This window comes from Nerophis lumbriciformis, linkage group LG35 (genome assembly GCF_033978685.3).
Source record: "Nerophis lumbriciformis linkage group LG35, RoL_Nlum_v2.1, whole genome shotgun sequence".
In the NCBI taxonomy this organism is placed as follows: Eukaryota; Metazoa; Chordata; class Actinopteri; order Syngnathiformes; family Syngnathidae; genus Nerophis; species Nerophis lumbriciformis.
This window is the reverse complement of record NC_084582.2, coordinates 12,881,539-12,895,991: the sequence shown is the minus strand read 5'-3', so window position 1 is coordinate 12,895,991 and position 14,453 is coordinate 12,881,539. Positions and strand designations below refer to the sequence as shown.

General features: G+C 38.2%; 1 protein-coding gene across 6 annotated transcripts in view; it reads right to left on the bottom strand.

Moving 5' to 3' along the window:
• ablim3 (actin binding LIM protein family, member 3) overlaps window positions 1–14,453 on the bottom strand; it is a 101,702-nt gene that overhangs the window by 44,621 nt on the left and 42,628 nt on the right. For all 6 annotated transcript variants that reach the window (XM_072912351.1, XM_061928052.2, XM_061928055.2 and 3 more), the window contains 2 exons: window positions 9,975–10,158; window positions 4,795–4,910 (listed from right to left, as the gene is read on the bottom strand). In XM_072912351.1, the coding sequence (XP_072768452.1) occupies window positions 4,795–4,910; window positions 9,975–10,158 (300 nt within the window). The remainder of the gene's footprint in view (window positions 1–4,794; window positions 4,911–9,974; window positions 10,159–14,453) is intronic.

Here is a 14,453-nt window from a genome sequence, read left to right as displayed (position 1 = left end):
GTAAAAAAAACCCTACCTACTATCTGACATATCACTAAGCTTTAGAACTTTGTTGTAATAATCTCCTTCCGCGTCTGTCCCTGACACCCGCATTTCAAGCTGGCCCGCTCTGGAAACACTCTGTGGAAACGCTCCCACACTGCTTGGTGCCTCGTCTGAGCTGCTGTGACTTAGATGACCACAGTAACTAATTAGATGACCATAGTAACTAGTATATCATGCAAAAGCGCAGATTCCAACCATTGAAATACTTTGTATAGTTCAAGACGTATGGTAATTTGAAAACATCACTGCACATCATATTGGCAGCTACAGTTTCCAGCTTAAAGATCTAAAAAAAATATTTGGCAATGTCCGGCGGGCCAGATTGAAAAGCTTAACGGGCCGCATGCGGTCCCCGGGCCTTAACTTGCCCAGGTCTGCGCTAAATGGAGAACTCATTCCTCTTGTCACAAGTTTAGTAGATCAGCTTTGCGTGTGCTATCAAGTTTACACGTGCACGCAACCCTTTAGTAAAAAATCTATTGAGGTGATTATTTTGATGATGAGATTATGTTGTGTTGTAACCGGTTAAATGAGTTTTGTTGACTGCTAATTGATTTTGCTAAATCTGTTTTGATTAGTTAATTCTTTACTTTGACATATTTGATTATTGACCTTTGATTATGAATACATGTATTTTGATATGATGAATGATTTAGCTTTTGATTATTTTTAATATGCTTATTTTGATTGATTATATAGGCCTATTTAACGCATGCAACTTCGAAATGTATTTAGAATATAAATGTACTATATATAATATACAATACTAATATTGCCTCTATTTATTACCATTACAGATTGTGGGTGCTTTGTTTTTTCTGTCGTTGTTCACCTTTTGACACTTTTTGGGATTTCAATAAATGTTTGTAAACTGTTACCAACTGCGTGCCTTGCCATACTTGATTTGAAAGTCTGGTTTGCAAAGGTTACATTAACTTCACCCGAGCCGGGGTGTATCTTACAGTACAAGATATTACTTGCACAATCACCTTCAAGAGCTTGCTGCATGTGATTGAGTCTGCATTCATTTACTAGTGAAATTAAGCACTAATAGTTACTTTTTTTCATGGTCTGGATACGACTGTTTTCACCAAAACAGGTGCCATTATGGAACACAGTCTCGGTACACATTCCTAACCAGGGCTGACAGCAGATGATGCAAGATGTTTTGGTCACAACACATCAGTAAAGTTGAAGTTTGGAGTGGAGTTTAAGTTTGTATGTAGTTTTTATTAGTTTGTATGTACCGTATTTTTCGGACTATAAGTCGCAGTTTTTTTCATAGTTTGGCCGGGCTCCAGTGCGATTTATATATGTTTTTTTCCTTTTTTATTATGCATTTTCGTCAGGTGCGACTTATACTCCAGTGCGACTTATACTCCGAAAAATGCGGTAGTTCTTTTTAGCCTATTTTGTTTTTGTTGTCGTTGTCTCTTTGTCATATCCCCCTCGTATCCCCGCTATTTGCCCCTCTGTCTTCTTTTTTTCTTCTTTCTATCTCCTCCTGCTACGGTCTGGCTGCGCCAAACATTAAATAAATCAATTTAATATAGTCAAATACAAATAAGGCAACAAGAGAAGTATCGTACACTTTTCTTTTGTAAAGTAAATCTGTACAGAAGATATGAGCATCTATATCAACAATATGATTTGGCTGGAAAGGACATGTTACATTTTTTTAATCAAAAACAATAGGTTTGGATGGATGGATGTAGGAAAGCATTCCACAACAAAAGCTACTAAACATTTCAACATTGAGATGAAACAAAACAAGAATGGTATTCATTGATTGAAAAACTATTTAAGTGTGAATAATCCAAAGCACGATTTTCGACACCAAAATTCAACCATCTATCCGTTTTCTACTGCTTGTCCCTCTTTGGGTATTTATTATTATTCTTCCGCAGATTTTGGCGCACGCGACCTTCCACATTTTTAATTCGATTCAAATCGTTCCAACTTCAAACTGTTCAGCCTATTCAGGAATCGTGGGCTTTTCATTTCCCAGTTTTCCGGGACATTTTTCCCATTTAAAATCAATTGCCCATTTTTTAAACTTCCACCATTTCCAAATTTTGTCAACCGATTCAAAGCATTCCACCTTAAACACATGCCACTATCCTGGAAAGTTAAACTACTATTTTTCCAAGTTCAAAAACATTCCAGGATTTCCCAGAATTCCTCGTTTTCCAAAGCCCTATTTCCACCCTTTTTTCTTTTGACTACTCCCTTACAAATTTTTCAATTCATTTCAACCGTTCCATTTTTTACACTTTTCCCAAAAATCCCAATTTTTCATCCGATTTATACCATTACAACTTCAAAATATTCAGCCTGTTTAAGGATTGTGTGCTCTCCTTAAAAAAATCTAATCTACCATTTTCTCACGTTCAACAAATTTCCAGGAATTCCAAAAATTTCTGGTTTTCCTAACCCTATTTCCACCCTTTTTTCATTCGACTACTCCTTTTACATTTTTCAACCCATTTCAACCGTTCCACCGTCAAAACATTCCTCTTAGTCAGGAGAAAAAAACAAGTTGGTTTAGAAACTAGAACAACTACCGGCTTTCTCAAAATTCCGGAAATTCCGTAATACCATTTCTCAATTAAAAAATGTTCTTATTTTAAAAATTTCTTGACCGATTTAAACAATTCCAACATCAACTATTTCAGCTCATTTAAGACATTCATGCTATCTATCTTTTTTGAAAAAATCCCACTTTCCCAAAATTCCCAAATTTCCAGGAAGTTCCTTTTGAAATGAATGGGACATTTTTTAAAGTTCCACAATTCCCACATTTGTCAACCTATTCAAACAATTCCAACATCAACAGATTCCACTCATCCTGGATATTCAAACTAACACTTTCCCAAGTTCCAAACTAAATTCCGGTTTTCCTGGAAACTCTCGAATTCCTGGAACGCTATTATTTAATTATAAATTGTCACTACTAACACATTTCTTAACCGATTAAAACCATTCCAACACCGACCAATTTAGCTCATTCAGGACAGTCATGCTATTTATGACTTTCAAAACATTTCAGCTTTTCCCGAAATGTCCAAATTTCAAGGAAATTTCCCTTGAAATGAATGGGAATTGTTTTCACATTTTTCAAATATTTCTCAACTGATTCAAATAATTCCACCATCAACAAATTCCTCTCAACATGAACATTCAAACAAACACTTTCCCAAGTTCCAAAACAAATTCTGCTTTTCCTGAAATTTGGAATCCCTGGAATTCTGTAACTCTAATTCTGAAATAGAAATTGTCACTAATAACACATTTCACAACTGATTCAAACAATTCAAACCCCAACTAATTCATCTAATTCAGGACATTCATTCTATTTATTATCTTAAAAAAATTCCCATTTTCCCCGAAATTTCCAAATTACTGAACCAGAAAATTACCATTAAAACTAATTTTTTGAAGCTGCACAATTTCCACATTTCTCCACCGATTCAAATAATTCCAACACCAACCAATTCAGCTTGTTCAAGATAATCATTCTATTGATCAATTTAAAAAAACAACTACTTTTCCTGAAACTCTTAAATTACCAGGAAATGTCCATTGAAATTATTAGGAAATGTTTCCAAGTTCCACAATTCCCCACGTTTCGTAATCGATTCAATTGGTTCTAACATCAACATGTTCAGCTCATGAATTTTATTACACAGCACCATCTTGGAAGTATGCTAGCTGTTCCCCTGTTAGTATGCTAATGTTAGCATGCTAACATTTTAAGCTAGGCTTTGATCTAATTTCTTACTTTTTAACTTAATAGTCATGGATTCCGTTACTTGGCGCCATCTTAAAAGTATGTTTGCCTTTCACCTGTTGGCATGCTAATGTTAGTCTGCTAATATTAACACACTAACGTTTTATGCTCGCATCTTAGCATTTTTTTTACATTTTAAACCTAATAATCATGGATTTTGTCCCTTGGTGCCATTTTAGAGGTATGCCAGCTGTTACCCTGTTATCAGGCTGATGTTAGGATGCTAACAGTTTATGCTAGCATTTGATCTAATTTTGTACATTTTAACCCAATACTCACAGATTTCGTTACCTGACGCCATCCTAAAAGTATGCTAGTTTTTAATATGTTAGCATGCTAATGTTGGCGTGCAAATATTAGCACGCTGACATTTTAGCTAATTTTCTAAGTTTTAAACCTAATAATCATGGATTCCGTTGGTGTCATCTTATAAGTATGCTACCTGTTCCCCTGTTACCATGCTAACGTTAGCATGTAAACAGTTGATGCTAGCATTGTAGCTAATGTTGTACTTTTTAAACTAATAACCATATATTCCATTACTTGGTGCCATCTAAAAAGTATGCAATTAATAAATGTCTGTGTCATTCAGTAAACAAGCATGACCACTATGTGGTTAATACAATACTTTTACTTGAACTTAACTTCATCATTGCTTTTATGGCGTTATTGTAAAATCTCTCGTTTATGTGTACAACAGAGAGGGATGTTTGCACAAATAAAAGTGATACCATGTTACATGACATTCATGTATGAATATCATCCTACTCTTCACGTCTCGTGTTGACAGTAACACATGAATGAGTGTGTTTGGGCTACCTCATTCTCCCGGTGCAGATTGATGTGACAGAAACTTGATTAGCCTAATGTGCTAAGTAGGCTAATGGACACATCAAATTAGAGGTTGTGGCTGGTGGCGCTCAGCAGAAAGGACAAGGCGAGGCAGATGCAGGACTTACGGCTGGGCCCGTGGATTTTGATAGGTTCATTTGGCTTAGTGAGTGAGTGAGAGCACTGCTGGCACACACAGTCCTTTCCACTGAATGTCACTCTGTCTCCGATGGGAAAGGGTTTACTGTGGGGGTGAAAATACAGAAAGTGAATTAGAAAAACTAATACACAACTGTGGATCATGTCTTGGGTTTCTGCAGACAATCCAGAAAATGGGTGATGGCAGGAACATGAGTGTGTGAGAGACAGACCGTAATACTGCTAAGAAACTCTTATTTCTGGTAACCATGAAAAGAGATTCCCAAACATAAAGGCATAAATAGGAAGTAGACTTGTATATTGCAGAGGAAGAACATGCAAACTCTACACAGACACGCCTAAACAGAGATTCAAACTTGCTCCAACATGCTCGCCATTCGACCCTATCTTGATCGAATACAGTTTACATTTAATATGAATAATTTATGAATTAAAAATCACAATAAGACTTAAAGAGTGAATCTGACAGAACACGACACACATTTCTGTCTGTTTTTCTAAAGGACTGATTGATTTCCCCATGACTGAGGAGGATCTAGGAATGAATGGGGAGCTAACAGGCTTAGAGAAGGCTGTTTAAAATGACATAGACAGCAATAATCCTTTTTACTCCGTCACCAGGGCCAGGAAATGGAGCCAAGGCCTAGAAGGAGTCACCAGCAGAGCTCAGTTAGCACACATTGGGCTTGGTACGTACCCCGAGGCACATGTGCTCCCTCTCTCTTGGTTCGGTACAAGTGTGTGTCAGCCCCTGTTTCTGTTTGGTGCACCTGTCCCTGACTTACCTTGCCAAGTGCTGAGAGCACACTTTTGTTCTTCCCACTAAGAATGATTGCAATTATATCTCCAACAGTAGCTTGTGGGCTTTCCCCAGAAAGCAGGTCTGCAAAATGTTAAACTATGCTTTTTTGTCCCTTTTACATTAGACATACAACTCAAAGGAATAGGTTTTAAGTTGGGCTCACTTCTGTAGTTCATGAATAAAATGACTTTGTCTTCCATTTAATGGTAATTGGGTAAGGTTATAAAGTGGTATCTTGGCTTACTATTGCCCCAGCTCACAAGCTTTTGGGATGCAAGCTATCTCTTAAATGTTTGTTTTTTGGGAAAAACTGTTATTTGCATTTTTATATATTTTTATGGATGTTCCGAACAGGGATTTATGCTCCCCATTCCGACCGTCCATGAGTGAGGTCGGCCGATACCAATACCTATACCATACCAATAACATGTATTAACTGTAAATTTTCAATATAATTCAAGGTGAGTACTATTGACAATTTAACAATATCAGCACACTATTTAGACCAGTTTATTATTTTATTTGAATACATACAATTGTTGGAGCAAAAGAAAGTCAATAATATACAATAACTAAACAAAATCCAAAACTACTAATACTCATTTAAATGATCATTACCCTCAAGGTTCTTTTGTGTCCAGGAAATTATTTTCTGAATTTGTTAAAATTAATAAAATCAATTCGATAAAGATTTTGAGAAAATGAAAACACCGATTTAATCATGGTAGTATCAATCATATACTGATATTAATTACCCTTGGTGTCGACATCAACAATTTATGGATGTATCCACCCTCATCTCACATGTTGTGTACTGACTGCTACAATGATGGCACACCAACAGTTAAAGGGGAACATTATCACAATTTAAGAATTGTTAAAACCATTAAAAATCAGTTCCCAGTGGCTTATTATATTTTTCGAAGTTTTTTCCAAAATTTTACCCATCACGCAATATCCCTAAAAAAAAGCTTCAAAGTGCCTGATTTTAACCACCCGTCCATTTTCCTGTGACGTCACATAGTGAAGCCAACACAAACAAACATGGCGGAAAGAACAGCAAGCTATAGCGGCATTAGCTCGGATTCAGACTCGGATTTCAGCGGCTTAAGCGATTCAACAGATTACGAATGTATTGAAACGGATGGTTGTAGTGTGGAGGCAGGTAGCGAAAATGAAATTGAAGAAGAAACTGAAGCTATTGAGCCATATCGGTTTGAACCGTATGCAAACGAAACCGACGAAAACGACACGACAGCCAGCGACACGGGAGAAAGCGAGGACGAATTTGGCGATCGCCTTCTAACCAACGATTGGTATGTGTTTGTTTGGCATTGAAGGAAACTAACAACTATGAACTAGGTTTACAGCATATGAAATACATTTGGCAACAACATGCACTTTGAGAGTGCAGACAGCCCAATTTTCATCAATTAATATATTCTGTAGACTTACCCTCATCCGCGCTCTTTTCCTGAAAGCTGATATGTCCAGTTTTGGAGTTGATGTCAGCAGGCCAGGGAAGCTAGGGTCGATAGGGGGTTTAGCTCGCTCGTCTGCGGGAACAAACTGCCGCTATTGCTTGCCGTGCTAGCGAGGTCCTTTGTCCCTGAATTGCTCACACACTCCGGCAGATTCAATGGGGGTCTGGCGGCAGATTTCTTTGACTTTATCGTTGGAAATGCATCTGCTTTGAGTGTCGCAGGATATCCACACATTCTTGCCATCTCTGTCGTAGCATAGCTTTCGTCTGTAAAGTGTGCGGAACAAACGTCCAATTTCTTGCCACTTTCGCATATTTGGGCCACTGGTGCAACTTGAATCCGTCCCTGTTCGTGTTGTTACACCCTCCGACAACACACCGACGAGGCATGATGTCTCCAAGGTACGGAAAATAACAGAGCTGATTTGACTTGGTGTTTGAGAAAATGGCGGATTGCTTCCCGATGTGACGCCACGTTGTGACGTCATCGCTCCGAGAGCGAATATTAGAAAGGCGTTTAATTCGCCAAAATTCACCCATTTAGAGTTCGGAAATCGGTTAAAAAAATATATGGTCTTTTTTCTGCAATATCAAGGTATATATTGACGCTTACATAGGTCTGGTGATAATGTTCCCCTTTAATGTTATATTATCCTCTATTCATCCATCCATCCATCCATTTTCTACCGCTTATTCCCTTTGGGGTCGCGGAGGCGCTGGAGCCTATCTCAGCTACAATCGGGCGGAAGGCGGGTTACACCCTGGACAAGTCAAACTTTTATTAATCTACTCCTGTTAATAGCTGCTTACTTTACGCTTCTGCTTTTAGCTATCTTAGTGGCTAGTTTAGCTATCAGCCTAGCCTCGTTTTCAAGTGATAATGTTATTCATAATGATGCTTAAGATAGAGAAAGAATGATTGGAATATTCCTTGTGTATATCATCTAGTTGAGACAGGATCTGGAGAGCTTTAGAATGCAAGCTTCTTTGTGATTCTATTGTCCATTGTATTATTAAAAACAGCGCAAATTATTTAAGGAACTAAGTTAATACTAACTAATGTTTCTTAAAATTCAATGTTACAATTTACAATTACATCACTCTTCTTTGTAATTCAAGCTAAAAAATAGACTTAATAAATATGTTTCAAACATGACAAGCAAAATAATTTATAAGGATTCTTGAGATATCATAGAGGAGCGACAGAAATGTCTGTGTGCATACCAGACTGTTTCTGTATAAATGCATACCAGACTGTTTCTCTCAGGGAGTTTTGCTTTGTCAGCAACACTTTAAAATGTTACACAGTTAAAATGTTTAATGCATTGTTTAACGAGCCACTAAAGGGAAGCTATTTCTGGTCATAGTTAAGTACGCTCTTTTGATCATTCCCAATGAAAGCATTAGCACAAAAACCTGTTCTGATTTCATTGGTGTTGAGGCCATTATGATAAAGATGCAGAGGACATTGTGGTGTGGAATGATAAAGAAAGATGGTGATTATAGTATAGAAAATAACTTTGGGGGAAGATAGAGTAATTGTTCAGATTAAATATGTCAGGGCAGTAGGGTGGGGCAAAACAAAATGTAGTGATAAATTATCGATACAAGAATAAATCCTGAATCCACAATTTAGATTTTGCATCAAAACACAATGGTTCATGCCAAGCTCCCTTCCAAAGGTTCAGTTTTTGAGTAATGCTTATACCGCAACTCTTGATGTCATCAAGCACTATGGTTCAATGAGACACTTTGTTACCACACCTAAATTACCAGTATATTAATGCTGGAGGTAAATAAGGAAATACAGAAACAACCTAGCTTCAGATAATGTTAATGCCTGTAATTCGGATTCTGATAAATAGATATTTAGCCATTATTTGACTAACAAATCTCTGTCGTTACAGACATGCGTATCTCTGTCATGCTGGGCCGTTGTTCAGGGAACAAAAGAAAAGGCAGCATGCGAGTTCATGAGTAAGTAAGTGAGCTCATCTGAAACCTGAGGAACAAAAACATGCATAAGTGAACCCAACTCACACTGACAAAGTGTGTTAAAGAACACTTTAACATGCTTTACAGTTTATCCTACAAATGGGCTTACTTTATTGTCACATGCACAATTTGAAATGATGTCTCTGAATTTCACTCATCCTTATTAAAGAGCAGTGTACAGCCATTGTTTGGCGTATACAGTAACCGGATCTAGGTCATAATTTAGCAACTTGGTCATTGAAATGGTAATGTGTGGGCGACCATGGATGTGGGCATCCTGCTCAAGGACACAACGACAGAAGCTGAGTTAGCAGGACTTGAACGCATCAGTTACTGGGTGACCCTTTTTACCTCTTGAGCAATGCCGTACCTTTCATCGATATACATATATCTGTTGTCCAATTGAACGGTGGAAAATGCCAAGAAAAGAAGAGGTCAGGAAAAGGCTTGCGAGTAATGTGTCAAAGGGCAGACAGGGCAGAAAAGAAGCGATCCGCCCTTTGGATTGATGTTGTCTCCTGTTGAAACATCCTGACATGACTGCTCTACTGACTGTCTCTAAACAGTTGCTTTCAACTTGTCTTTCTCAGTGTAGAAGGGGTGAGAATGTAAGGGAGAGCAAACACTGAACTGAATAACTAACTCTGGATTGTCAGAAGGAGCTAAATATCAAGTGTGATAAAAAGAAAGATGGTCTACTTTTCCTATTGTCTGACACACTGGGTAAACTCTTATGGAGAATCACACATTGCTTGATTTTACCAATCATTTGTCTTGATTTATCAGCTGAGGAATAATAAATTATGTGTTACCCTCCCATCTTCAACAACAGCTGTGCGTGTGTGATGGTGAGTGTGTTCAGTGTGTACCTGCAGACACTGCAGACAAAGCACTTTGGGTGGTAAGTCCGTCCCAGAGCCGAAACCACCTCGCCTGTGATGAAGTTGCCACAACAGTTGCACCGTGTCCCGTACAGACGCTGGTAGTCCGCTGTGCAGATGTACTCGCCCTTTTTCTGGAAGAAGCCTGACCTCGCCAGATCACAGTTACATACTGTGGAGAGGGGAGTGGACAAATGTTGCTAGGGTTTGCATTCGGCACAAAACATCATGTCAGCATGTTTTACTTAAATAGTTCTATGTCTACAAGTGTAAAAATTAATACATGAATCTAGCATGCTAATATTTTTGCATTTTCTATTTTGGGTGTGGGTATTTTAAAGTAGCTAAAGTGACCCACGAGGTTGTGTTTATGTCTCACCCTTTAGGGCGTTGACATTGTTTTACAATAGAAGAATAAAACAACTTTGAAATAAACTAATGGTATTGATGCATAACTGTGTATTTTATTCTTGGAGGGTTTTGCTAAATATTTATTTAAAGATTATTGCTTAGAACTTGGACTCCTATGAGGCTAAATCACTGTTTTAAAATCCAAGGAAAATAGGTTATACTTGTATAGTGCTTTTCTACCTTCAAGGCACTCAAAGCGCATTGACACTATTTCACCATTCACCCATTCATATACACATTCACACACTGATGGCAGGAGCTGCCATGCAAGGCCCTAACCACGACCCATTAGGAGCAAGGGAGAAGTGTCCTGCTCAAAGACACTACGGACGTGACGAGGTTGGTAGAAGGTGGGGATTGAACCAGGAACCTTCAGGTTGCTAGCACGGCCACTCTCCCAACTGCGCCACGCCGTCCCCTACATACTGTTGTTTACATTTAGGCATTCATGAGTTGTATTAATGTATGTACTGTATAAACAATTTTGAATATTTGATTTAAAATTGATTTTAATGCACTTAACCCAACACATTCTGAAATTGCTGGCTACTTATTAAAATGTACAACCTTAATAAACAAATACAATACTTAATAAATATCAAGGTTGTGTACAGGCATTCTTCTCCTCTTGATCAAAACTCTTAGATTCACCGACTATGAGGGTAGGCATTTTCGGGGGTGAAGGCTGTCAGTTTCAGGCCCCCATCCTCACCCCCAACCAACGCCACTGCTTAGAACCACAAAGAGAAACGCCTCCCTTGACCTCATACGTGTTAATAGTTAACAGTAAAAAAATGAACATAAATTGTATATTGAATGAATAATGGAGAACTGATCTTTGGTCACAAAACAGTTGTATGTGAAGTGGCAAAACCAGAGGAGCAGTGGCCGTGAAGTAGGTCTTTAGCTCCCCAAAAAGCAAAACCATCTTCCCACTGCTGTCTTACTCTGGTTTCCATGGGAAACAAATGAGATAACGCACAATTTATAAATCCAAAAAACTATCTCTGTCTTCCTTTTACAAGATAAAGCCACAAACGGTACTGATCCGCAGTTACTGCTGCGCAAGCCACAAGTTGCCATACATAGAGTTCCTGAAGTTGTGACATGAGATATTCACAAGATCTTGTGAAAATTTTCTGAAGTTCTTGTGCCTGACGGTTCAAGAAACATACAACGAAACCAGGCATTACTCACAAACTCACCAACCTTGTAATACAGCACTTCCACATTGTGTATAGGTACAACCGAGTACAAGGCATGTACATGTAGAGTAAAACATTGTAAACTTATAAATAAGTCTGAAAAGTTTGGAATGTAGGATAATGTATCACAGTGGATTCTTACACAAAAATAAACCATACATATATTGCATCACATTATCATATGCAAATCCTTCACATACAGCAAAGGTTTATCAGTTTAAAAAAACTAAACTAATTCTTATTTTATTTGAGCTGCCATGCCTCCTGCTCTCTATTGCCGGCATCCCCAAACATTTTTATTTTAAGATGAGAATGACAAATACATTTCTTAAACGCTAACGTCTTGGTAATATTTATTTTTCTTTGGTTTTGTCATCTTGTGTATTGTCAATTAGTCCTATTTGTGTTCGCTTGTGTGCTTTGTTCTGCACTGTGTATGTGTGTTTGTCTTTACAAAGAGCCGTGAGAGACATTATTCAGCGTAAGTGTAAGACTGCAATGACCCAATTTGCTCTTGTGGCAAAATAATGATTTAATCAGTGGAAAAGTCGTTTTGTGTGCGGCTCTGCACTAATATGTAAAGATGGAGACAAAACAACAGTCCCCATCATCAGCATCAGTAACTGGATGAAGATTACATAGTGTGTGTGTTTGTGTCAAGTATGTGTTAAACTAAAAATGTGAATGCTAAAAAGACAGTATGCTCTTCAAGTTTTTACCATGGAACTGCGAGTAAATTCCAGTGGGTTTAACAGAAGAGGTAAAAAGGTTATGCAGAATTGTGGCTAGGGTGGTAAATACCGCAGTGTCTGGTTTCTCCCGATTTATGTGGTTAACCAACAAAAGGAATTGACAGATGTTGTAACCTTCTCCTGGAAAAAAAAAAATGGTAACACGAATAAAAGTCACATGACTTGAAAATGAAATACAGACAGTAACAGGTCAACGCAAACACTGTCCATTTATTAAACAGTCAAATATGGACTAAAGCTATATGGCTACCAGGCATACAGTGATATTTAATCAACAAGGCTTCAATTAAATAATGTTTTAGATTGTGAGCATTCACAATACTTATGGTGAAATGTTGACACAATGAAGAAAACCATTAATATTTTAATATGCTGCATGTTACCATAAGTAACAATGAATTGCTCCAAAAGTTAACAAGTATAGCCCTTAATAGAGCAGTTACCTACATGAACAAATAACAAGGAATGGGCACTTGACACTTGACACAGAACCGTAACCTATCTGTGGCACTGAGTTGGTGTTAGGGGCTATGTAACTTGCCATGGATGCATAATATCAGACACAAAATAATGGAAATTATTAAATGTATTTATGAGCAAGGGCGAACAGGTAGTTTTGAGCATTTAACTCTCAAACTGGTGTATGGAATTATTGACCACTGGTATTGGTGGACTTCGAAGTGTATACGGTGCATTACGTTAGTTGATCAGTAAGATGTGAGTTCAAATCCCCGGCCGAGTCATACCAAAGACTATAAAAAAAATGGGACCCATTACCGCCCTGTTTGGCACTAAGCATCAAGGGTTGGAATTGGGGGATAAATCACCAAAAATAATTCCCGGGCACGGCCACCGCTGCTGCCCACTGCTCCCCTCACCTCCCAGGGGGGTGATGAAGGGTGATGGGTCAAATGCAGAGAATAATTTCGCCACACCTAGTGTGTGTGTGACAATCATTGGTACTTTAACTTTAACTTTTAACTTTAATATCTGAAATACACCAGTACAATATATATTGGTTTTCTTCTTTATTCTCTAATCCTGGGCTCGGGAACTTTCTGTGTGGAGTTTGCATGTTCTCCATATGAATTACATTGTTTTCAACAAGTAATCCATTCCCGTCTGAAGATGAATATTTATCATGTGTCGTGTGTGTGGACGCATTTTTTTTTTTTCAACCAGCCAAAAACAACCATGAGCGTTCCTGTTTAAACTAGGCGATGGCTTTTCTGGCTAACATGCAAAGTCTACTTTAGGACTTCAGTTTAATTGGCACCTATTATATGCAATTACGTTTGCCGCTATTGTTAATATTTATATACAGTTTATATGCATATAAGATGCAGACATTATGTCTATGCAATTAGATTACAGAATATCCATCCATTTTACAACGCTTGTCCCTTTCAGGGTCGCGGGGGGTGCTGGACCCTATCCCAGCTGCATTCGGGCGGAAGGCGGGGTACACCCTGGACAAGTCGCCACCTCATCGCAGGGCCAACACAGATAGACAGACAACATTCACACTCAGATTCACAAACTAGGGCCAATTTAGTGTTGCCAATCAACCTATCCCCAGGTGCATGTCTTTGGAGGTGGGAGGAAGCCAGAGTACCCGGAAGAAACCCACGCAGTCACAGGGAGAACATGCAAACTCTACACAGAAAGATCCCGAGCCAAGGACCTTCGTATTGTGAGGCACACGCACTAACCCCTGTTCCACCGTGCTGCCCCAATTTGTTTAATAGTAAGATGCTATTTACTTAAATAAATATAGTGGTGATTCTGACTACAATGATGTCAAAAGACAAATAAAACTCACATTAGCAAATATTTCTGCGCTGGTAAAAAAGCGGCCACTGCAACATAAAGAAAACCAGATGGTTTCAAAATAATGTTTCATGTTTATCATGTTTCATTATTAACGTGCAAAAACATGGAGAATTCCTAACAAATCTATTTGTGGAGGTCAATGTGTGGAAACCACTGCAATTAATGCAATAATGTAGCTCAGTTTCCTATTGCTGACATTATTCGTACTTGAAAGGGCCTAAAACCTTCCGCAATTGTGGGTACTAACACATCTTGCAATACACCAA